Source organism: Odontesthes bonariensis, chromosome 1 (assembly GCF_027942865.1).
Source record: "Odontesthes bonariensis isolate fOdoBon6 chromosome 1, fOdoBon6.hap1, whole genome shotgun sequence".
Taxonomy (NCBI): Eukaryota; Metazoa; Chordata; class Actinopteri; order Atheriniformes; family Atherinopsidae; genus Odontesthes; species Odontesthes bonariensis.
In genome coordinates this window covers 845,278-870,854 of record NC_134506.1, presented here as the reverse complement: position 1 = coordinate 870,854, position 25,577 = coordinate 845,278, and the positions used below count along the sequence as shown (strand labels likewise).

General features: G+C 52.6%; 1 protein-coding gene across 3 annotated transcripts in view; it reads left to right on the top strand.

Moving 5' to 3' along the window:
* cemip (cell migration inducing hyaluronidase 1) overlaps positions 1–25,577 on the top strand; it is a 259,435-nt gene that overhangs the window by 193,951 nt on the left and 39,907 nt on the right. For all 3 annotated transcript variants that reach the window (XM_075451606.1, XM_075452951.1, XM_075452260.1), the window contains exons 22-23: positions 104–319; positions 2,411–2,622. In XM_075451606.1, coding sequence (XP_075307721.1) covers positions 104–319; positions 2,411–2,622 — 428 coding nt within the window. The remainder of the gene's footprint in view (positions 1–103; positions 320–2,410; positions 2,623–25,577) is intronic.

The window sequence follows — 25,577 nt, the reverse complement described above, 5'->3', positions numbered from 1 at the left end:
GGAGAAATCAAAATAAAAGGAGAAGGTTTGGAATTTTCTACATGATCATGAGCTATGTATAAACACACAAAAAGCCCTGTGTAAGCAGATTTTTCACTTGCAGATAACATCTCGGGTGTTTTTTGGGGAGCCAGGTCCCTGGTTCAGTAAAATGCAGATGGACGGGGACAAGACAACCATCTTCCACGACATTGACGGTTCGGTCAGTGAGTATCCTGGAGCCTTCCTGGTTAAGGAGGACAACTGGCTGCTCCGTCACCCTGACTGTATTGATGTACCTGATTGGAGGGCTGCTATCTGTAGTGGTCATTATGCACAGGTGGGTCAGAATCAGATCACACATTCATCATCAAGAACCCACATCTGCTGTTTCTTTGGCTTTGGTTGATTAGATGTGACCAGTCTTTAGATGATCTTGGCTATGACATCATGTTTTTTGATGATACTTGTTGAATTGTAGAGGACTGGGACTGTGAAGAGCAGCACAGATTCTAGGCATCATGTGAACATAAAGTAGGTTTTAAGAGCAAGTACCAAAAATGACTGCCCTGTTTACTACGCTGTATAAATGTGTTCTGAGGTTTGCACCTAACTTTGAAGTTAGAATTCCTCTGCTTACTGTTTCAATGCTGCGTTTTTATGGTATGAGTTGGAAGGCACACCATTTCTACTTTTTTTTTTCTGCATTCCACAATCAAAGATGTCCCTAACATTCTTTCAAATGTTTCATAATTTATCTGAGACAGCTGAAAATCACACAATGTGTACCTGCCTCTAAAATCATTTCGCCAAGGACCTTCAACAACAGGAGCTGGATAAAGATGATGAAAATACTGACAACTATCCAACAACTGATAACTGACGACCGTGGCTCAGTGGTTAGAGTCGGTCGTCCAATAACCGGAAGGATGGTGGTTCGATTCCCACTCTCGCAACTCAAAGATTGGTGGAACTGATAGCTGGAGGGGTGTCAGACTACAAGCATGTCTTAAAGACATAAAGACCTGGATGACTCAGAACTGTCTGCTTCTAAATTCAGACAAAACTGAAGTCGTTATCTTTGGACCTGAGCGTTTCAGGGAGAAATTGTCTAGCTATATAGTTACTCTCGATGGTATTTCCTTGGCTTCTAGTTCTACAGTGAGGAACCTTGGAGTTATTTTTGACCAGAATTTATCATTTGACTCGCATATAAAACAGGTTTCTAGGACTGCCTTCTTTCATCTTCGTAATATTGTTAAAATCAGGAACATCTTGTCTCAGAGTGATGCAGAAAAACTAGTCCATGCATTTGTTACTTCAAGATTGGACTGCTGTAATTCTTTATTATTGGGCTGTCCCACATATTCTCTGAAAAGCCTTCAGCTGATCCAAAATGCTGCACCCTTCCTGAGTCTGGTTCTGCCAGAGGTTTCTTCCTGTTCAAAGGGAGTCGTTTCTCTCCACAGTCGCCTCAGGCACGCTCAGGACGGGAGATTGGACCGAAAAAAGAAAAAAAAGTTTCAGTGCAATCTGTTGGTTTCCTTAGCTAGGAAATAGTTTTTAAATTGGCTCTATATGAACGAATTGGATTATTTTATGAATAATGAATAATGATTACAATTAATTGAATTCCAATTGGCTTGAATTGGACTTTATTATCTAAGTGCCTTGAGATGATATTTGTTGTATTTGGCGCTATATAAATAAAAATTAATTAAATTGTATGCATGACCAATAAATTGGATCTTAATCTTAATATTTGGAAGTGTCCCTGGGTGTTCACATTGAAATCTGTGTTTTTTCATTTCAGAACCTTTTCCTCTCACATTAGCATTTGTAATTTCCTGTCATATATTTCCATTGCTTCCTGTCCACATGAAGCCGACGCTTCATGATTATGTGATGGTCCAGCAGATACTACAAAAAAAAAGAGATGATGTAACATTTGCACATTGTGTTTAGGTCTCATTCATTGACTTCATTGTTCTTGACGATAGACTTTTCTTTATTGATGGTATTCCATATTCAAATGATCAAGGGATTTTCAGAAACTAACAATACTGAATACTTTAACACTAGAGGTCCACTCACTGGTCACTGGAGCACTGTTTGTAACTTCCTTATCAAGACTATTAAACTATTTTAAAACCATTAAAACAATTATGATCTAAACATTTATTTGTAAATATTAGACCACATACAAAAAGTATGAATGCTACTTTATTAAGTGAACGAGATGATTTATGGTTTCCTCTTTCAGCTTGGATGTATTTTCAGTTTTCATGGTCAAGTTTAATTGTTTCTTAACTTTAAACATTTATCTCGTGCATAACTTTTTAAACATACAAGATTAAACGAGAAGAAATATGCATAAGCAACTTTCTACTTCTGGGACCTTTTTTTGTTCATTTCTTTTGGTTTTTTTCAGATCTACATCCAGACACGGAACCCTGCCAACCTGAACATGCATATAGTGAGAGATGAGTATCCTGACCGGCCTCTGACACTAGAGGGCGCCTTAGGGAAGAAGAAACACTACCAGCAGTTCCAGCCTGTGATCACACTAGCAAAAGGCTATACAATCCACTGGGACCAGGCAGCGCCTGCAGAAGTCATCATCTGGCTCATCAACTTCAACAAGTCAGTACACATGTGACCTGCAGCTGTGACAGCACGCCCATGAGGCAAAGCCCCTTCACAAAATGCATGTGCAGTTTGGATGGCTGTCCATGTCATCTGTTTCACAGTATACTCTATTTATGCTACTATGATGCAAATGTGCCAGATAATACCAGATGAACAATCTAGACTGACACAGTGATGGGCACCAGAAGCAGGATGAGAGGCAGATGAGGGCATCTGTGTCTCATTAGATTCTTTTCACTTCAGTTCAGTTTCATGTATGAAACACAAAATCAAGTAATGTCAGCGGTGCTTTCAACTCAGCAGATAGAGGCCAGTGCCTTTGCATTTGTGTGTGAGAAATTGTATATGGGTTAGAGAAACAATTCAATTCAATTCAATTCATTTTTATTTATATAGCGCCAAATACAACAAATGTCATCTCAAGGCACTTAGATAGTAAGTCCAATTCAAGCCAATTGGAATTCAATTAATTAATAATAATCATAATTCATAAAATAATCCAATTCGTTCATATAGAGCCAATTCAAAAACAATTTCCTAGCTAAGAAAACCAACAGATTGCACTGAAAACTTTTTGTTTTTCGGTCCAATCTCCCGGCCTGAGCGTGCCTGAGGCGACTGTGGAGAGAAACGACTCCCTTTTAACAGGAAGAAACCTCTGGCAGAACCAGACTCAGGAAGGGTGGCCATCCGCCTCCACCAGCTGGGGTTTGAGAAGACAGACCATTCAAAGGATATCTGTTGGAACAGGGAAACACGAGTTAATGACCACAATAATATCACATATACATAAAGAGAGTAAAGTGAGGAAAGGTGTGACAGATGAGGCCCCCCAGCAGTCTAGGCCTATAGCAGCTTAACTATGGGATGTTTCAGGATTACCTGAGCCATCCCTATTCAAGGTAAACACAAGAAACTTGTGCTAACGAATAAATAAATAATAAAATAAAGGACCAGACTCAGTGAGTAATTCCCTATACTCCCTATATAGATCTGCTCCTCACACCACAACAACCATCTTTTTACAGCCACAAGCTACCTCAGCCTCTCACCAACTGCACACCAGTCACAGAGGGGTGGGGATGCAAACCCTGGTTCGGGTAGGGGGAGAAATAAAAGAGGTAAGATAAGCGGGAATGGGATTCAAACCCTGGTTCGGGTAGGGGGTAATGAAAGTATAGAAGGTGCCAGAGGTGGAGGCAGAACAAGACACATTAGCAGACACACTATCAGATTCAACAGACCTAACTATAAGCTTTATAAAAAAGGAAAGTTTTAAGCCTGGTCTTAAAAGTGGAAAGGGTGTCTGCTTCCCGGACATTTACTGGCAGCTTATTCCACAATAGAGGGGCCTGATAACTGAAGGCTCTGCCTCCCATTCTACTTTTAGAAACTCTGGAAACCTCAAGTAAACCTGCAGTTTGGGAACGAAGTGCTCTGTTAGGAAAATATCTTACAATGAGATCTTTAAGATATGATGGAGCTCGGTCATTAAGAGCTTTATATGTAAGGAGAAGAATCTTAAATTCTATTCTGAATTTAACAGGGAGCCAATGAAGAGAAGCTAAAACTGGAGAAATATGATCTCTCCTGTTAGTTCTCATCAGAACTCTGGCTGCAGCATTTTGGATCAACTGAAGGCTTTTCAGAGAATATGTGGGACAGCCCAATAATAAAGAATTACAGTAGTCCAATCTTGAAGTAACAAATGCATGGAGCAGTTTTTCTGCATCACTCTGAGACAAGATGTTCCTGATTTTAACAATATTACGAAGGTGAAAGAAGGTAGTCCTAGAAACCTGTTTTATATGCGAGTCAAATGATAAGTTCTGGTCAAAAATAACTCCAAGGTTCCTCACTGTAGAACTAGAAGCCAAGGAAATACCATCTAGAGTAACTATATAGCTAGACAATTTCTCCCTGAAGCGCTCAGGTCCAAAGAAAACGACTTCAGTTTTGTCTGAATTTAGAAGCAGACAGTTCTGAGTCATCCGGGTCTTTATGTCTTTAAGACATGCTTGTAGTCTGACCAACCTATTGGGTTCATCTGGTTTTATAGATAAGTACAGCTGAGTATCATCAGCATAGCAATGGAAATTTATGCCATGCTGTCTAATAATGTTACCTAATGGAAGCATGTATAAAGTAAAAAGAATCGGTCCAAGCACAGAACCCTGGGGAACTCCATGACTTACTCTGGTGTGTGAGGAAGATTCTTCATTTACAAGAACAAACTGAAATCTATCAGATAAATATGACTTAAACCAGCCTAATGCAGTTCCTTTAATCCCAATAACATGTTCAAGTCTGTGTAATAAGATACTGTGATCGACCGTATCAAATGCAGCACTGAGATCCAACAGGACAAGCACAGACACATCAGAGGCTAAGAGGAGATCATTGGTAACTTTCAGCAGTGCAGTTTTTGTGCTATGATGCACTCTGAATCCTGACTGAAACGCTTCAAACAGATTATTTCTGTGTAAGTGATCACAAAGCTGAGCTGCAACTATTTTTTCAAGAACTTTAGACATAAAAGGGAGATTGGATATAGGTCTATAATGAGCCAACACTTCTGAATCAAGAGTAGGTTTTTTAAGTAAAGGTTTAATTACAGCAACCTTAAAAGTCTGAGGTACATATCCTGTCAACAAAGACAGATTGATCAAATCCAATATGGAAGTGTCAATTAGTGGGAAAACCTCCTTGAACAGTCTGGTTGGGATTGGGTCTAAAACACAAGTTGATGGTTTAGAAGAGACTATTATGTAGGGCATTCTGTCTTCAGGATGTTCAAGTCTACAAAATGCATAGTACTTAAGTGCTCTTCAAAATTTTAGGCAAACAATTCACTCCAGGCACTCCAGGTGAGGTCATTGGATATATGCACACCCAGGTACCTGAAACTGGAGACCACTTCCACAGCTGTTCCTCCAATGTGCAGGGGAGGGAGAGGGTGCATGTCCCTTCTGAAGTCCACCACCATCTGCTTGGTCTTCTTCACATTGATGCAGAGGTTATTTTCTCTGCACCACTGCACCAGATGTTCCACCTCCTCTCTGTATTTGGACTCATCATTGTTCATGATGCCTCCTACTACTACTGTGTCGTCCACGAACTTCACTATATGACAGCTGGGGGGTCTCGCCGAGCAGTCATATGTCAGCAGAGTGAACAGGAGGGGGCTCAACACAGCCCTGGGGCGAGCCAGTGCTGAGGGTGATGGAGGAGGAGACGGTGTTGTGGATCCTGACAGTCTGGGGTCTGTTGGTCAGGAAGTCCAGGACCCAGTTCCCCAGTGTGGGACTCAGTCCAACAGAGGAGAGCTTCTGCACCAGGGTCTGTGGGATGATGGTGTTGAAGGCTGAGGAGAAATCCATGAAGAGCAGATGGACGTAGGAGTTTGTGCGCTCCAGATGGGCGAGGGCTGTGTGGGCCACTGATGAGATGGTGTCATCAGTGGAGCGGTTCTTGCTGTAGGTGTATTGATGGGGGTCCACAGTGACGTCGATGGAGTCTTTGATGTGCGTCATGACCAGCCTCTTGAGGCACTTCATGACTACTGGGGTTAGGGCAACAGGTCGGTAGTTATTGAGGCCTGTCACTGCGGAGCACTTGGGGTGGGGGGACGATTGTGGCAGTCTTTAAGCAGGTGGGGACATGCCCTGGAGGGTTGATTCCCTGAAGGGTCTTCCTCACATCTGCTGTGGTCACACTAAGCGTGTCACCGGGTGGTGGTGTAAGTCTGATGCTGGGGGGGGGTGTCAGGATCCTCGAAGCGGGCATAAAACCTGTTGAATGCATCTGGAAAGGAGGGGTCCCTTTGGCATTGTGCATCCCTTGTGTTGTAGTCCGTGATGCATTTGATGCCCTTCCACATGCACCGGGGGTCGTTGGTGGTGAAGTGACCCTGAATTTTCTGGGTGTATGTGGCTTTGGCCCTCGCGATGCCTGCTGTCAGTCCTTTCCTCGCCTCTCTGAGCGCTGATGCCTCACCTGCCCTGAACGCAGCGTCCCTAGCTTTCAGCAGAGCTCTCACCTCAGCTTTCAGCCACGGTTTCTGGTTCGGGTAGCAGGTTACTGTCCTGGTGGTGGTGACATCATCAGCACACTTGGAGATGAAGCCGAGGACGGAGATGTATTCCTCCAGGTCCACCTCTCCCTCACACGTAGCTGCCTCTCTGAAGACCTGCCAGTCTGTGCACTGAAAACAGTCCTGGAGCACAGAGGCTGCCTCCCTGGGCCACACAGTTCTTTGTTGGCCTGATCCGTCTCAGCAGGGGGCGGTATGCTGGCGCCAGCAGGATGGGAATGTGGTCGGAGCGGCCAAGATGGGGGCGAGGAAGTGTACACACAGTCCAGAGTGTTGTCTCCCCATGTAGGAATGGTGACATGCTGGTAAAAACTGGGCAGAGTGTCCATCAGTTTCAGGTGGTTAAAGTCGCCCGCAACCACGTAAAACGCCTCCGGGTGCTTTGTCTGCAGCGAGCTAATGGTGTCATGTAGCTCCTTTAATGCTTCGTTAGCATTAGCACCTGGCGGGATATAAACAATGGTGAAGAATACCGTGGTAAACTCCCGTGGCAGATAGTACGGCCGGCATTTCACCGTCATACATTCTATCGGCTCAGAGCAGTAGCTTTTAACCAGTCCACAGTTTGTACACCAACCCTCATTCACGTGCACACAGAGTCCTCCTCCCCGTGTCTTCCCCAACCGGTGGTCGCGGTCCGCTCAGAAAAGCTGTAGGCCGTCGATCTGGAAGGCTGAGTCCGGCATGTAGTTGTTGGGCCAGGTTTCTGGGAGATAAAGAACAGCACAGTTCCTTATCTCTGTAGAAACATTCAGCCTCAGACGTAACAAGTCCACTTTGTTGTCCAGTGAGCGGACGTTGGCCAGGAAGGGAGTTAGAATCGGCGTTCTGCTAGCCTTTAGTTGGGCCAGTGCACCCGCCCGCTTCCCTCTCTTCTGTTTTCGGGCACATCGTTTCCTCTTGCCCGCTGCTCCCCGTACTCTGCGGCGCCACTCCGTTGTCCTCAGGAACCGCTGTCTTCAAAGAGTGGATTTCAGCTTTGGTGATATTGTAATAACCAAACTATCTCTGGTGACCATCAGTTAGGTTGAGCTGTACTTCTCACGTGAATTAAGCACTAAACTAGTGCTAAAAGCAGCCTCAAAAGTCTTTAAATATGGCATAGTCCCGGGAGCTCGAGAAGCCGCTGCTCCACTGTGTGCCGCCATTTTGTTCAGCATAACTATGGTATGTTTCAGGGTCACCTGAGCCATCCCTAACTATAAGCTTTATCAGAAAGGAAAGTTTTAAGCCTGGTCTTAAAGGTAGAGAGGGTGTTTGCTTCCTGAAGCCAAACTAGCAGCCGGTTCCACAGAGAGGGGCCTGATAACTGAAGGCTCTGCCTCCCAAACTGGCCACTGGTTCCACAGAGAGGGGCCTGATAACTGAAGGCTCTGCCTCCCAAACTGGCAGCTGGTTCCACAGAGAGGGGTCTGATAACTGAAGGCTCTGCCTCCCAAACTGGCAGCTGGTTCCACAGAGAGGGGCCTGATAACTGAAGGCTCTGCCTCCCAAACTGGCCACTGGTTCCACAGAGAGGGGCCTGATAACTAAGGCTCTGCCTCCCAAACTGGCAGCTGGTTCCACAGAGAGGGGCCTGATAACTGAAGGCTCTGCCTACCAAACTGGCCACTGGTTCCACAGAGAGGGGCCTGATAACTGAAGGCTCTGCCTCCCAAACTGGCAGCTGGTTCCACAGAGAGGGGCCTGATAACTGAAAGCTCTGCCTCTCAAACTGGCAGCTGGTTCCACAGAGAGGGGCCTGATAACTGAAGGCTCTGCCTCCCAAACTGGCAGCTGGTTCCACAGAGAGGGGCCTGATAACTGAAGACTCTGCCTCCCAAACTGGCAGCTGGTTCCACAGAGAGGGGCCTGATAACTGAAGGCTCTGCCTCCCAAACTGGCAGCTGGTTCCACAGAGAGGGGCCTGATAACTGAAGGCTCTGCCTCCCAAACTGGCAGCTGGTTCCACACAGAGGGGCCTGATAACTGAAAGCTCTGCCTCCCAAACTGGCAGCTGGTTCCACAAAGAGGGACCTGATGACTGAAGGCTCTTCCTCCCAAACTGCTAGCTGGTTCCACAGAGAGGGGCCTGATGACTGAAGGCTCTGCTTCCCAAACTGGCAGCTGGTTCCACAGAGAGGGGCCTGATGACTGAAGGCTCCGCCTCCCAAATTGGCAGCTGGTTCCACAGAGAGGAGCCTGATAACTGAAGGCTCTGCCTCCCAAACTGGCAGCTGGTTCCACAGAGAGGGGCCTGATAACTGAAGGCTCTGCCTCCCAAACTGGCCACTGGTTCCACAGAGAGGGGCCTGATAACTGAAGGCTCTGCCTCCCAAACTGGCAGCTGGTTCCACAGAGAGGGACCTGATAACTGAAGGCTCTGCCTCCCAAACTGGCAGCTGGTTCCACAGAGAGGGGCCTGATAACTGAAGGCTCTGCCTCCCAAACTGGCAGCTGGTTCCACAGAGAGGGGCCTGATAACTGAAGGCTCTGCCTCCCAAACTGGCAGCTGGTTCAACAGAGAGGGGCCTGATAACTGAAGGCTCTGCCTCCCAAACTGGCAGCTGGTTCCACAGAGAGGGGCCTGATAACTGAAGGCTCTGCCTCCCAAACTGGCAGCTGGTTCCACAGAGAGGGGCCTGATAACTGAAGGCTCTGCCTCCCAAACTGGCAGCTGGTTCCACAGAGAGGGGCCTGATAACTGAAGGCTCTGCCTCCCAAACTGGCAGCTGGTTCCACAGAGAGGGGCCTGATAACTGGAGGCTCTGCCCCCCAAACTGGCAGCTGGTTCCACAGAGAGGGGTCTGATAACTGAAAGCTCTACCTCCCAAACTGGCAGCTGGTTCCACAGAGAGGGGCCTGATAACTGAAGGCTCTTCCTCCCAAACTGGCAGCTGGTTCCACAGAGAGGGGCCTGATAACTGAAGGCTCTGCCTCCCAAACAGGCAGCTGGTTCCACAGAGAGGGGCCTGATAACTGAAGGCTCTGCCGCCCAAACTGGCAGCTGGTTCCACAGAGAGGGGCCTGATAACTGAAGGCTCTGCCTCCCAAACTGGAAGCTGGTTCCACAGAGAGGGACCTGATAACTGAAGGCTCTTCCTCCCAAACTTGCAGCTGGTTCCACAGAGAGGGGCCTGATAACTGAAGGCTCTTCCTCCCAAACTGGCAGCTGGTTCCACAGAGAAGGGCCTGATAACTGAAGGCTCTGCCTCCCAAACTGGCAGCTGGTTCCACAGAGAGGGGCCTGATAACTGAAGGCTCTTCCTCCCAAATTGGCAGCTGGTTCCACAGAGAGGGGCCTGATGACTGAAGGCTCTGCTTCCCAAACTAGCAGCTGGTTCCAAAGAGAGGGGCCTGATAACTGAAGGCTCCGCCTCCCAAACTGGCAGCTGGTTCCACAGAGAGGAGCCTGATAACTGAAGGCTCTGCCTCCCAAACTGGCAGCTGGTTCCACAGAGAAGGGCCTGATAACTGAAGGCTCTGCCTCCCAAACTGGCAGCTGGTTCCACAGAGAGGGACCTGATAACTGAAGGCTCTGCCTCCCAAACTGGCAGCTGGTTCCACAGAGAGGGGCCTGATAACTGAAGGCTCTGCCTCCCAAACTGGCAGCTGGTTCCACAGAGAGGGACCTGATAACTGAAGGCTCTGCCTCCCAAACTGGCAGCTGGTTCCACAGAGAGGGGCCTGATAACTGAAGGCTCTGCCTCCCAAACTGGCCACTGGTTCCACAGAGAGGGGCCTGATAACTGAAGGCTCTGCCTCCCAAACTGGTAGCTGGTTCCACAGAGAGGGGCCTGATAACTGAAAGCTCTGCCTCCCAAACTGGCAGCTGGTTCCACAGAGAGGGGCCTGATAACTGAAGGCTCTGCCTCCCAAACTGGCAGCTGGTTCCACAGAGAGGGGCCTGATGACTGAAGGCTCTTCCTCCCAAACTGGCAGCTGGTTCCACAGAGAGGGGCCTGATAACTGAAGGCTCTGCCTCCCAAACTGGCAGCTGGTTCCACAGAGAGGGGCCTGATAACTGGAGAATCTGCCTCCCAAACTGGCAGCTGGTTCCACAGAGAGGGGTCTGATAACTGAAAGCTCTACCTCCCAAACTGGCAGCTGGTTCCACAGAGAGGGGCCTGATAACTGAAGGCTCTTCCTCCCAAACTGGCAGCTGGTTCCACAGAGAGGGGCCTGATAACTGAAGGCTCTGCCTGCCAAACTGGCAGCTGGTTCCACAGAGAGGGGCCTGATAACTGAAGGCTCTGCCTCCCAAACTGGCAGCTGGTTCCACAGAGAGGGGCCTGATAACTGAAGGCTCTGCCTCCCAAACTGGAAGCTGGTTCCACAGAGAGGGGCCTGATGACTGAAGGCTCTGCTTCCCAAACTAGCAGCTGGTTCCAAAGAGAGGGGCCTGATAACTGAAGGCTCTGCCTCCCAAACTGATAGCTGGTTCCACAGAGAGGAGCCTGATAACTGAAGGCTCTGCCTCCCAAACTTGCAGCTGGTTCCACAGAGAAGGGCCTGATAACTGAAGGCTCTGCCTCCCAAACTGGCAGCTGGTTCCACAGAGAGGGACCTGATAACTGAAGGCTCTGCCTCCCAAACTGGCAGCTGGTTCCACAGAGAGGGGCCTGATAACTGAAGGCTCTGCCTCCCAAACTGGCCACTGGTTCCACAGAGAGGGACCTGATAACTGAAGGCTCTGCCTCCCAAACTGGCAGCTGGTTCCACAGAGAGGGGCCTGATAACTGAAGGCTCTGCCTCCCAAACTGGCCACTGGTTCCACAGAGAGGGGCCTGATAACTGAAGGCTCTGCCTCCCAAACTGGCAGCTGGTTCCACAGAGAGGGAACTGATAACTGAAAGCTCTGCCTCCCAAACTGGCAGCTGGTTCCACAGAGAGGGGCCTGATAACTGAAGGCTCTGCCTCCCAAACTGGCAGCTGGTTCAACAGAGAGGGAACTGATAACTGAAGGCTCTGCCTCCCAAACTGGCAGCTGGTACAACAGAGAGGGGCCTGATAACTGAAGGCTCTGCCTCCCAAACTGGCAGCTGGTTCCACAGAGAGGGGCCTGATAACTGAAGGCTCTGCCTCCCAAACTGGCAGCTGGTTCCACAGAGAGGGGCCTGATAACTGAAAGCTCTGCCTCCCAAACTGGCAGCTGGTTCCACAGAGAGGGGCCTGATAACTGGAGGCTCTGCCTCCCAAACTGGCAGCTGGTTCCACAGAGAGGGGTCTGATAACTGAAAGCTCTACCTCCCAAACTGGCAGCTGGTTCCACAGAGAGGGGCCTGATAACTGAAGGCTCTGCCTCCCAAACTGGCCACTGGTTCCACAGAGAGGGGCCTGATAACTGAAGGCTCTTTCTCCCAAACTGGTAGCTGGTTCAAAAGAGAGGGGCCTGATAACTGAAAGCTCTGCCTCCCAAACTGGCAGCTGGTTCCACAGAGAGGGGCCTGATAACTGAAGGCTCTGCCTCCCAAACTGGCAGCTGGTTCAACAGAGAGGGAACTGATAACTGAAGGCTCTGCCTCCCAAACTGGCAGCTGGTTCAACAGAGAGGGGCCTGATAACTGAAGGCTCTGCCTCCCAAACTGGCAGCTGGTTCCACAGAGAGGGGCCTGATAACTGAAGGCTCTGCCTCCCAAACTGGCAGCTGGTTCCACAGAGAGGGGCCTGATAACTGAAAGCTCTGCCTCCCAAACTGGCAGCTGGTTCCACAGAGAGGGGCCTGATAACTGAAGGCTCTTCCTCCCAAACTGGCAGCTGGTTCCACAGAGAGGGGCCTGATAACTGAAGGCTCTGCCTCCCAAACTGGCAGCTGGTTCCACAGAGAGGGGCCTGATGACTGAAGGCTCTGCTTCCCAAACAGGCAGCTGGTTCCACAGAGAGGGGCCTGATAACTGAAGGCTCTTCCTCCCAAACTGGCAGCTGGTTCCACAGAGAGGAGCCTGATAACTGAAGGTTCTGCCTCCCAAACTGGCAGCTGGTTCAACAGAGAGGGGCCTGATAACTGAAGGCTCTTCCTCCCAAACTGGCAGCTGGTTCCACAGAGAGGGGCCTGATAACTGAAGGCTCTGCCTCCCAAACAGGCAGCTGGTTCCACAGAGAGGGGCCTGATAACTGAAGGCTCTTCCTCCCAAACTGGCAGCTGGTTCCACAGAGAGGGGCCTGATGACTGAAGGCTCTGCTTCCCAAACAGGCAGCTGGTTCCACAGAGAGGGGCCTGATAACTGAAGGCTCCGCCTCCCAAACTGGCAGCTGGTTCCACAGAGAGGAGCCTGATAACTGAAGGTTCTGCCTCCCAAACTGGCAGCTGGTTCAACAGAGAGGGGCATGATAACTGAAGGCTCTGCCTCCCAAACTGGCAGCTGGTTCCACAGAGAGGGGCCTGATAACTAAAGGCTCTGCCTCCCAAACTGGCAGCTGGTTCAACAGAGAGGGGCCTGATAACTGAAGGCTCTGCCTCCCAAACTGGCAGCTGGTTCCACAGAGAGGGGCCTGATAACTGAAGGCTCTTCCTCCCAAACTGGCAGCTGGTTCCACAGAGAGGGGCCTGATAACTGAAAGCTCTGCCTCCCAAACTGGCAGCTGGTTCCACAGAGAGGGGCCTGATAACTGAAGGCTCTGCCTCCCAAACAGGCAGCTGGTTCCACAGAGAGGGGCCTGATAACTGAAGGCTCTGCCTCCCAAACAGGCAGCTGGTTCCACAGAGAGGGGCCTGATAACTGAAGGCTCTGCCTCCCAAACAGGCAGCTGGTTCCACAGAGAGGGGCCTGATAACTGAAGGCTCTGCCTCCCAAACGGGCAGCTGGTTCCACAGAGAGGGGCCTGATAACTAAAGGCTCTGCCTTCCAAACAGGCAGCTGGTTCCACAGAGAGGGGCCTGATAACTGAAGGCTCTGCCTCCCAAACTTGCAGCTGGTTCCACAGAGAGGGGCCTGATAACTGAAGGCTCTTCCTCCCAAACTGGCAGCTGGTTCCACAGAGAAGGGCCTGATAACTGAAGGCTCTGCCTCCCAAACTGGCAGCTGGTTCCACAGAGAGGGGCCTGATAACTGAAGGCTCTTCCTCCCAAATTGGCAGCTGGTTCCACAGAGAGGGGCCTGATGACTGAAGGCTCTGCTTCCCAAACTAGCAGCTGGTTCAACAGAGAGGGGCCTGATAACTGAAGGCTCCGCCTCCCAAACTGGCAGCTGGTTCCACAGAGAGGGGCCTGATAACTGAAAGCTCTGCCTCCCAAACTGGCAGCTGGTTCCACAGAGAGGGGCCTGATAACTGAAAGCTCTGCCTCCCAAACTGGCAGCTGGTTCCACAGAGAGGGGCCTGATAACTGAAGGCTCTGCCTCCCAAACTGGAAGCTGGTTCCACAGAGAGGGGCCTGATAACTGGAGGCTCTGCCTCCCAAACTGGCAGCTGGTTCCACAGAGAGGGGCCTGATAACTGAAGGCTCTGCCTCCCAAACTGGAAGCTGGTTCCACAGAGAGGGGCCTGATAACTGAAGGCTCTTCCTCCCAAACTTGCAGCTGGTTCCACAGAGAGGGGCCTGATAACTGAAGGCTCCGCCTCCCAAACTGGCAGCTGGTTCCACAGAGAGGAGCCTGATAACTGAAGGCTCTGCCTCCCAAACTGGCAGCTGGTTCCACAGAGAAGGGCCTGATAACTGAAGGCTCTGCCTCCCAAACTGGCAGCTGGTTCCACAGAGAGGGACCTGATAACTGAAGGCTCTGCCTCCCAAACTGGCAGCTGGTTCCACAGAGAGGGACCTGATAACTGAAGGCTCTGCCTCCCAAACTGGCAGCTGGTTCCACAGAGAGGGGCCTGATAACTGAAGGCTCTGCCTCCCAAACTGGCCACTGGTTCCACAGAGAGGGGCCTGATAACTGAAGGCTCTGCCTCCCAAACTGGTAGCTGGTTCCACAGAGAGGGGCCTGATAACTGAAAGCTCTGCCTCCCAAACTGGCAGCTGGTTCCACAGAGAGGGGCCTGATAACTGAAGGCTCTGCCTCCCAAACTGGCAGCTGGTTCAACAGAAAGGGAAATGATAACTGAAGGCTCTGCCTCCCAAACTGGCAGCTGGTTCAACAGAGAGGGGCCTGATAACTGAAGGCTCTGCCTCCCAAACTGGCAGCTGGTTCCACAGAGAGGGGCCTGATAACTGAAGGCTCTGCCTCCCAAACTGGCAGCTGGTTCCACAGAGAGGGGCCTGATAACTGAAAGCTCTGCCTCCCAAACTGGCAGCTGGTTCCACAGAGAGGGGCCTGATAACTGAAAGCTCTGCCTCCCAAACTGGCAGCTGGGTCCACAGAGAGGGGCCTGATAACTGAAAGCTCTGCCTCCCAAACTGGCAGCTGGGTCCACAGAGAGGGGCCTGATAACTGAAGGCTCTGCCTCCCAAACTGGCAGCTGGTTCCACAGAGAAGGGCCTGATAACTGAAGGCTCTGCCTCCCAAACTGGCAGCTGGTTCCACAGAGAGGGACCTGATAACTGAAGGCTCTGCCTCCCAAACTGGCAGCTGGTTCCACAGAGAGGGGCCTGATAACTGAAGGCTCTGCCTCCCAAACTGGCCACTGGTTCCACAGAGAGGGGCCTGATAACTGAAGGCTCTGCCTCCCAAACTGGTAGCTGGTTCCACAGAGAGGGGCCTGATAACTGAAAGCTCTGCCTCCAAAACTGGCAGCTGGTTCCACAGAGAGGGGCCTGATAACTGAAGGCTCTGCCTCCCAAACTGGCAGCTGGTTCAACAGAAAGGGAACTGATAAATGAAGGCTCTGCCTCCCAAACTGGCAGCTGGTTCAACAGAGAGGGGCCTGATAACTGAAGGCTCTGCCTCCCAAACTGGCAGCTGGTTCCACAGAGAGGGGCCTGATAACTGAAGGCTCTGCCTCCCAAACTGGCAGCTGGTTCCACAGAGAGGGGCCTGATAACTGAAAGCTCTGCCTCCCAAACTGGCAGCTGGTTCCACAGAGAGAGGCCTGATAACTGAAGGCTCTTCCTCCCAAACTGGCAGCTGATTCCACAGAGAGGGGCCTGATAACTGAAGGCTCTGCCTCCCAAACAGGCAGCTGGTTCCACAGAGAGGGGCCTGATAACTGAAGGCTCTGCCTCCCAAACTGGCAGCTGGTTCCACAGAGAGGGTCCTGATAACTGAAGGCTCTGCCTCCCAAACTGGCAGCTGGTTCCACAGAGAGGGGCCTGATGACTGAAGGCTCTTCCTCCCAAACTGGCAGCTGGTTCCACAGAGAAGGGCCTGATAACTGAAGGCTCTGCCTCCCAAACTGGCAGCTGGTTCCACAGAGAGGGGCCTGATAACTGAAGGCTCTGCCTCCCAAACTGGAAGCTGGTTCAACAGAGAGGGGCCTGATAACTGAAGGCTCTGCCTCCCAAACTGGCAGCTGGTTCCACAGAGAGGGGCCTGATAACTGAAAGCTCTGCCTCCCAAACTGGCAGCTGGGTCCACAGAGAGGGGCCTGATAACTGAAAGCTCTGCCTCCCAAACTGGCAGCTGGGTCCACAGAGAGGGGCCTGATAACTGAAGGCTCTGCCTCCCAAACTGGCAGCTGGTTCCACAGAGAGGGGTCTGATAACTGAAAGCTCTACCTCCCAAACTGGCAGCTGGTTCCACAGAGAGGGGCCTGATAACTGAAGGCTCTTCCTCCCAAACTGGCAGCTGGTTCCACAGAGAGGGGCCTGATAACTGAAGGCTCCGCCTCCCAAACTGGCAGCTGGTTCCACAGAGAGGAACCTGATAACTGAAGGCTCTTCCTCCCAAATTGGCAGCTGGTTCCACAGAGAGGGGCCTGATGACTGAAGGCTCTGCTTCCCAAACTAGCAGCTGGTTCCAAAGAGAGGGGCCTGATAACTGAAGGCTCCGCCTCCCAAACTGGCAGCTGGTTCCACAGAGAGGAGCCTGATAACTGAAGGCTCTGCCTCCCAAACTGGCAGCTGGTTCCACAGAGAAGGGCCTGATAACTGAAGGCTCTGCCTCCCAAACTGGCAGCTGGTTCCACAGAGAGGGACCTGATAACTGAAGGCTCTGCCTCCAAAACTGGCCACTGGTTCCACAGAGAGGGGCCTGATAACTGAAGGCTCTTCCTCCCAAACTGGCAGCTGGTTCCACAGAGAAGGGCCTGATGACTGAAGGCTCTGCTTCCCAAACTGGCAGCTGGTTCCACAGAGAGGGGCCTGATAACTGAAGGCTCTGCCTCCCAAACTGGAAGCTGGTTCCACAGAGAGGGGCCTGATAACTGAAGGCTCTGCCTCCCAAACTGGCAGCTGGTTCCACAGAGAGGGGCCTGATGACTGAAGGCTCTGCTTCCCAAACTGGCAGCTGGTTCCACAGAGAGGGGCCTGATAACTGAAGGCTCTGCCTCCCAAACTGGCAGCTGGTTCCACAGAGAGGGGCCTGATGACTGAAGGCTCTTCCTCCCAAACTGGCAGCTGGTTCCACAGAGAGGGGCCTGATAACTGAAGGCTCTGCCTCCCAAACTGGCAGCTGGTTCCACAGAGAGGGGCCTGATAACTGGAGAATCTGCCTCCCAAACTGGCAGCTGGTTCCACAGAGAGGGGTCTGATAACTGAAAGCTCTACCTCCCAAACTGGCAGCTGGTTCCACAGAGAGGGGCCTGATAACTGAAGGCTCTTCCTCCCAAACTGGCAGCTGGTTCCACAGAGAGGGGCCTGATAACTGAAGGCTCTGCCTGCCAAACTGGCAGCTGGTTCCACAGAGAGGGGCCTGATAACTGAAGGCTCTGCCTCCCAAACTGGCAGCTGGTTCCACAGAGAGGGGCCTGATAACTGAAGGCTCTGCCTCCCAAACTGGAAGCTGGTTCCACAGAGAGGGGCCTGATGACTGAAGGCTCTGCTTCCCAAACTAGCAGCTGGTTCCAAAGAGAGGGGCCTGATAACTGAAGGCTCTGCCTCCCAAACTGATAGCTGGTTCCACAGAGAGGAGCCTGATAACTGAAGGCTCTGCCTCCCAAACTTGCAGCTGGTTCCACAGAGAAGGGCCTGATAACTGAAGGCTCTGCCTCCCAAACTGGCAGCTGGTTCCACAGAGAGGGACCTGATAACTGAAGGCTCTGCCTCCCAAACTGGCAGCTGGTTCCACAGAGAGGGGCCTGATAACTGAAGGCTCTGCCTCCCAAACTGGCCACTGGTTCCACAGAGAGGGACCTGATAACTGAAGGCTCTGCCTCCCAAACTGGCAGCTGGTTCCACAGAGAGGGGCCTGATAACTGAAGGCTCTGCCTCCCAAACTGGCCACTGGTTCCACAGAGAGGGGCCTGATAACTGAAGGCTCTGCCTCCCAAACTGGCAGCTGGTTCCACAGAGAGGGAACTGATAACTGAAAGCTCTGCCTCCCAAACTGGCAGCTGGTTCCACAGAGAGGGGCCTGATAACTGAAGGCTCTGCCTCCCAAACTGGCAGCTGGTTCAACAGAGAGGGAACTGATAACTGAAGGCTCTGCCTCCCAAACTGGCAGCTGGTACAACAGAGAGGGGCCTGATAACTGAAGGCTCTGCCTCCCAAACTGGCAGCTGGTTCCACAGAGAGGGGCCTGATAACTGAAGGCTCTGCCTCCCAAACTGGCAGCTGGTTCCACAGAGAGGGGCCTGATAACTGAAAGCTCTGCCTCCCAAACTGGCAGCTGGTTCCACAGAGAGGGGCCTGATAACTGAAGGCTCTGCTTCCCAAACTGGCAGCTGGTTTCACAGAGAGGGGCCTGATAACTGGAGGCTCTGCCTCCCAAACTGGCAGCTGGTTCCACAGAGAGGGGTCTGATAACTGAAAGCTCTACCTCCCAAACTGGCAGCTGGTTCCACAGAGAGGGGCCTGATAACTGAAGGCTCTGCCTCCCAAACTGGCCACCGGTTCCACAGAGAGGGGCCTGATAACTGAAGGCTCTTTCTCCCAAAGTGGTAGCTGGTTCAAAAGAGAGGGGCCTGATAACTGAAAGCTCTGCCTCCCAAACTGGCAGCTGGTTCCACAGAGAGGGGCCTGATAACTGAAGGCTCTGCCTCCCAAACTGGCAGCTGGTTCAACAGAGAGGGAACTGATAACTGAAGGCTCTGCCTCCCAAACTGGCAGCTGGTTCAACAGAGAGGGGCCTGATAACTGAAGGCTCTGCCTCCCAAACTGGCAGCTGGTTCCACAGAGAGGGGCCTGATAACTGAAGGCTCTGCCTCCCAAACTGGCAGCTGGTTCCACAGAGAGGGGCCTGATAACTGAAAGCTCTGCCTCCCAAACTGGCAGCTGGTTCCACAGAGAGGGGCCTGATAACTGAAGGCTCTTCCTCCCAAACTGGCAGCTGGTTCCACAGAGAGGGGCCTGATAACTGAAGGCTCTGCCTCCCAAACTGGCAGCTGGTTCCACAGAGAGGGGCCTGATGACTGAAGGCTCTGCTTCCCAAACAGGCAGCTGGTTCCACAGAGAGGGGCCTGATAACTGAAGGCTCTTCCTCCCAAACTGGCAGCTGGTTCCACAGAGAGGAGCCTGATAACTGAAGGTTCTGCCTCCCAAACTGGCAGCTGGTTCAACAGAGAGGGGCCTGATAACTGAAGGCTCTTCCTCCCAAACTGGCAGCTGGTTCCACAGAGAGGGGCCTGATAACTGAAGGCTCTGCCTCCCAAACAGGCAGCTGGTTCCACAGAGAGGGGCCTGATAACTGAAGGCTCTTCCTCCCAAACTGGCAGCTGGTTCCACAGAGAGGGGCCTGATGACTGAAGGCTCTGCTTCCCAAACAGGCAGCTGGTTCCACAGAGAGGGGCCTGATAACTGAAGGCTCCGCCTCCCAAACTGGCAGCTGGTTCCACAGAGAGGAGCCTGATAACTGAAGGTTCTGCCTCCCAAACTGGCAGCTGGTTCAACAGAGAGGGGCATGATAACTGAAGGCTCTGCCTCCCAAACTGGCAGCTGGTTCCACAGAGAGGGGCCTGATAACTAAAGGCTCTGCCTCCCAAACTGGCAGCTGGTTCAACAGAGAGGGGCCTGATAACTGAAGGCTCTGCCTCCCAAACTGGCAGCTGGTTCCACAGAGAGGGGCCTGATAACTGAAGGCTCTGCCTCCCAAACTGGCAGCTGGTTCCACAGAGAGGGGCCTGATAACTGAAAGCTCTGCCTCCCAAACTGGCAGCTGGGTCCACAGAGAGAGGCCTGATAACTGAAGGCTCTTCCTCCCAAACTGGCAGCTGGTTCCACAGAGAGGGGCCTGATAACTGAAGGCTCTGCCTCCCAAACAGGCAGCTGGTTCCACAGAGAGGGGCCTGATAACTGAAGGCTCTGCCTCCCAAACAGGCAGCTGGTTCCACAGAGAGGGGCCTGATAACTGAAGGCTCTGCCTCCCAAACAGGCAGCTGGTTCCACAGAGAGGGGCCTGATAACTGAAGGCTCTGCCTCCCAAACGGGCAGCTGGTTCCACAGAGAGGGGCCTGATAACTAAAGGCTCTGCCTTCCAAACAGGCAGCTGGTTCCACAGAGAGGGGCCTGATAACTGAAGGCTCTGCCTCCCAAACTTGCAGCTGGTTCCACAGAGAGGGGCCTGATAACTGAAGGCTCTTCCTCCCAAACTGGCAGCTGGTTCCACAGAGAAGGGCCTGATAACTGAAGGCTCTGCCTCCCAAACTGGCAGCTGGTTCCACAGAGAGGGGCCTGATAACTGAAGGCTCTTCCTCCCAAATTGGCAGCTGGTTCCACAGAGAGGGGCCTGATGACTGAAGGCTCTGCTTCCCAAACTAGCAGCTGGTTCAACAGAGAGGGGCCTGATAACTGAAGGCTCCGCCTCCCAAACTGGCAGCTGGTTCCACAGAGAGGGGCCTGATAACTGAAAGCTCTGCCTCCCAAACTGGCAGCTGGTTCCACAGAGAGGGGCCTGATAACTGAAAGCTCTGCCTCCCAAACTGGCAGCTGGTTCCACAGAGAGGGGCCTGATAACTGAAGGCTCTGCCTCCCAAACTGGAAGCTGGTTCCACAGAGAGGGGCCTGATAACTGGAGGCTCTGCCTCCCAAACTGGCAGCTGGTTCCACAGAGAGGGGCCTGATAACTGAAGGCTCTGCCTCCCAAACTGGAAGCTGGTTCCACAGAGAGGGGCCTGATAACTGAAGGCTCTTCCTCCCAAACTTGCAGCTGGTTCCACAGAGAGGGGCCTGATAACTGAAGGCTCCGCCTCCCAAACTGGCAGCTGGTTCCACAGAGAGGAGCCTGATAACTGAAGGCTCTGCCTCCCAAACTGGCAGCTGGTTCCACAGAGAAGGGCCTGATAACTGAAGGCTCTGCCTCCCAAACTGGCAGCTGGTTCCACAGAGAGGGACCTGATAACTGAAGGCTCTGCCTCCCAAACTGGCAGCTGGTTCCACAGAGAGGGACCTGATAACTGAAGGCTCTGCCTCCCAAACTGGCAGCTGGTTCCACAGAGAGGGGCCTGATAACTGAAGGCTCTGCCTCCCAAACTGGCCACTGGTTCCACAGAGAGGGGCCTGATAACTGAAGGCTCTGCCTCCCAAACTGGTAGCTGGTTCCACAGAGAGGGGCCTGATAACTGAAAGCTCTGCCTCCCAAACTGGCAGCTGGTTCCACAGAGAGGGGCCTGATAACTGAAGGCTCTGCCTCCCAAACTGGCAGCTGGTTCAACAGAAAGGGAAATGATAACTGAAGGCTCTGCCTCCCAAACTGGCAGCTGGTTCAACAGAGAGGGGCCTGATAACTGAAGGCTCTGCCTCCCAAACTGGCAGCTGGTTCCACAGAGAGGGGCCTGATAACTGAAGGCTCTGCCTCCCAAACTGGCAGCTGGTTCCACAGAGAGGGGCCTGATAACTGAAAGCTCTGCCTCCCAAACTGGCAGCTGGTTCCACAGAGAGGGGCCTGATAACTGAAAGCTCTGCCTCCCAAACTGGCAGCTGGGTCCACAGAGAGGGGCCTGATAACTGAAAGCTCTGCCTCCCAAACTGGCAGCTGGGTCCACAGAGAGGGGCCTGATAACTGAAGGCTCTGCCTCCCAAACTGGCAGCTGGTTCCACAGAGAAGGGCCTGATAACTGAAGGCTCTGCCTCCCAAACTGGCAGCTGGTTCCACAGAGAGGGACCTGATAACTGAAGGCTCTGCCTCCCAAACTGGCAGCTGGTTCCACAGAGAGGGACCTGATAACTGAAGGCTCTGCCTCCCAAACTGGCAGCTGGTTCCACAGAGAGGGGCCTGATAACTGAAGGCTCTGCCTCCCAAACTGGCCACTGGTTCCACAGAGAGGGGCCTGATAACTGAAGGCTCTGCCTCCCAAACTGGTAGCTGGTTCCACAGAGAGGGGCCTGATAACTGAAAGCTCTGCCTCCAAAACTGGCAGCTGGTTCCACAGAGAGGGGCCTGATAACTGAAGGCTCTGCCTCCCAAACTGGCAGCTGGTTCAACAGAAAGGGAACTGATAAATGAAGGCTCTGCCTCCCAAACTGGCAGCTGGTTCAACAGAGAGGGGCCTGATAACTGAAGGCTCTGCCTCCCAAACTGGCAGCTGGTTCCACAGAGAGGGGCCTGATAACTGAAGGCTCTGCCTCCCAAACTGGCAGCTGGTTCCACAGAGAGGGGCCTGATAACTGAAAGCTCTGCCTCCCAAACTGGCAGCTGGTTCCACAGAGAGAGGCCTGATAACTGAAGGCTCTTCCTCCCAAACTGGCAGCTGGTTCCACAGAGAGGGGCCTGATAACTGAAGGCTCTGCCTCCCAAACTGGCAGCTGGTTCCACAGAGAAGGGCCTGATAACTGAAGGCTCTGCCTCCCAAACTGGCAGCTGGTTCCACAGAGAGGGGCCTGATAACTGAAGGCTCTGCCTCCCAAACTGGAAGCTGGTTCAACAGAGAGGGGCCTGATAACTGAAGGCTCTGCCTCCCAAACTGGCAGCTGGTTCCACAGAGAGGGGCCTGATAACTGAAAGCTCTGCCTCCCAAACTGGCAGCTGGGTCCACAGAGAGGGGCCTGATAACTGAAAGCTCTGCCTCCCAAACTGGCAGCTGGGTCCACAGAGAGGGGCCTGATAACTGAAGGCTCTGCCTCCCAAACTGGCAGCTGGTTCCACAGAGAGAGGTCTGATAACTGAAAGCTCTACCTCCCAAACTGGCAGCTGGTTCCACAGAGAGGGGCCTGATAACTGAAGGCTCTTCCTCCCAAACTGGCAGCTGGTTCCACAGAGAGGGGCCTGATAACTGAAGGCTCCGCCTCCCAAACTGGCAGCTGGTTCCACAGAGAGGAACCTGATAACTGAAGGCTCTTCCTCCCAAATTGGCAGCTGGTTCCACAGAGAGGGGCCTGATGACTGAAGGCTCTGCTTCCCAAACTAGCAGCTGGTTCCAAAGAGAGGGGCCTGATAACTGAAGGCTCCGCCTCCCAAACTGGCAGCTGGTTCCACAGAGAGGAGCCTGATAACTGAAGGCTCTGCCTCCCAAACTGGCCACTGGTTCCACAGAGAGGGGCCTTATAACTGAAGGCTCTTTCTCCCAAACTGGTAGCTGGTTCAACAGAGAGGGGCCTGATAACTGAAAGCTCTGCCTCCCAAACTGGCAGCTGGTTCCACAGAGAGGGGCCTGATAACTGAAGGCTCTGCCTCCCAAACTGGCAGCTGGTTCAACAGAGAGGGAACTGATAACTGAAGGCTCTGCCTCCCAAACTGGCAGCTGGTTCAACAGAGAGGGGCCTGATAACTGAAGGCTCTGCCTCCCAAACTGGCAGCTGGTTCCACAGAGAGGGGCCTGATAACTGAAGGCTCTGCCTCCCAAACTGGCAGCTGGTTCCACAGAGAGGGGCCTGATAACTGAAGGCTCTGCCTCCCAAACTGGCAGCTGGTTCCACAGAGAGGGGCCTGATAACTGAAAGCTCTGCCTCCCAAACTGGCAGCTGGTTCCACAGAGAGGGGCCTGATAACTGAAGGCTCTGCCTCCCAAACTGGCAGCTGGTTCCACAGAGAGGGGCCTGATAACTGAAGGCTCTGCCTCCCAAACAGGCAGCTGGTTCCACAGAGAGGGGCCTGATAACTGAAGGCTCTGCCTCCCAAACTGGCAGCTGGTTCCACAGAGAGGGGCCTGATGACTGAAGGCTCTGCTTCCCAAACAGGCAGCTGGTTCCACAGAGAGGGGCCTGATAACTGAAGGCTCTTCCTCCCAAACTGGCAGCTGGTTCCACAGAGAGGAGCCTGATAACTGAAGGTTCTGCCTCCCAAACTGGCAGCTGGTTCAACAGAGAGGGGCCTGATAACTGAAGGCTCTTCCTCCCAAACTGGCAGCTGGTTCCACAGAGAGGAGCCTGATAACTGAAGGTTCTGCCTCCCAAACTGGCAGCTGGTTCAACAGAGAGGGGCCTGATAACTGAAGGCTCTGCCTCCCAAACTGGCAGCTGGTTCAACAGAGAGGGGCCTGATAACTGAAGGCTCTGCCTCCCAAACTGGCAGCTGGTTCCACAGAGAGGGGCCTGATAACTGAAGGCTCTGCCTCCCAAACTGGCAGCTGGTTCCACAGAGAGGGGCCTGATAACTGAAAGTTCTGCCTCCCAAACTGGCAGCTGGGTCCACAGAGAGAGGCCTGATAACTGAAGGCTCTTCCTCCCAAACTGGCAGCTGGTTCCACAGAGAGGGGCCTGATAACTGAAGGCTCTGCCTCCCAAACAGGCAGCTGGTTCCACAGAGAGGGGCCTGATAACTGAAGGCTCTGCCTCCCAAACAGGCAGCTGGTTCCACAGAGAGGGGCCTGATAACTGAAGGCTCCGCCTCCCAAACTGGCAGCTGGTTCCACAGAGAGGAGCCTGATAACTGAAGGCTCCGCCTCCCAAACTGGCAGCTGGTTCCACAGAGAAGGGCCTGATAACTGAAGGCTCTGCCTCCCAAACTGGCAGCTGGTTCCACAGAGAGGGGCCTGATAACTGAAGGCTCTGCCTCCCAAACTGGCCACTGGTTCCACAGAGAGGGGCCTGATTACTGAAGGCTCTGTCTCCAAAACTGGCAGCTGGTTCCACAGAGAAGGGCCTGATAACTGAAAGCTCTGCCTCCCAAACTGGCAGCTGGTTCCACAGAGAGGGGCCTGATAACTGAAGGCTCTGCCTCCCAAACTGGCAGCTGGTTCAACAGAGAGGGGCCTGATAACTGAAGGCTCTTCCTCCCAAACTGGCAGCTGGTTCCACAGAGAGGGGCCTGATAACTGAAGGCTCTTCCTCCCAAACTGGCAGCTGGTTCCACAGAGAGGGGCCTGATAACTGAAGGCTCTGCCTCCCAAACAGGCAGCTGGTTCCACAGAGAGGGGCCTGATAACTGAAGGCTCTGCCTCCCAAACTGGCAGCTGGTTCCACAGAGAGGGGCCTGATGACTGAAGGCTCTGCTTCCCAAACAGGCAGCTGGTTCCACAGAGAGGGGCCTGATAACTGAAGGCTCTTCCTCCCAAACTGGCAGCTGGTTCCACAGAGAGGAGCCTGATAACTGAAGGTTCTGCCTCCCAAACTGGCAGCTGGTTCAACAGAGAGGGGCTTGATAACTGAAGGCTCTTCCTCCCAAACTGGCAGCTGGTTCCACAGAGAGGAGCCTGATAACTGAAGGTTCTGCCTCCCAAACTGGCAGCTGGTTCAACAGAGAGGGGCCTGATAACTGAAGGCTCTGCCTCCCAAACTGGCAGCTGGTTCAACAGAGAGGGGCCTGATAACTGAAGGCTCTGCCTCCCAAACTGGCAGCTGGTTCCACAGAGAGGGGCCTGATAACTGAAGGCTCTGCCTCCCAAACTGGCAGCTGGTTCCACAGAGAGGGGCCTGATAACTGAAGGCTCTGCCTCCCAAACTGGCAGCTGGTTCAACAGAGAGGGGCCTGATAACTGAAGGCTCTGCCTCCCAAACTGGAAGCTGGTTCAACAGAGAGGGGCCTGATAACTG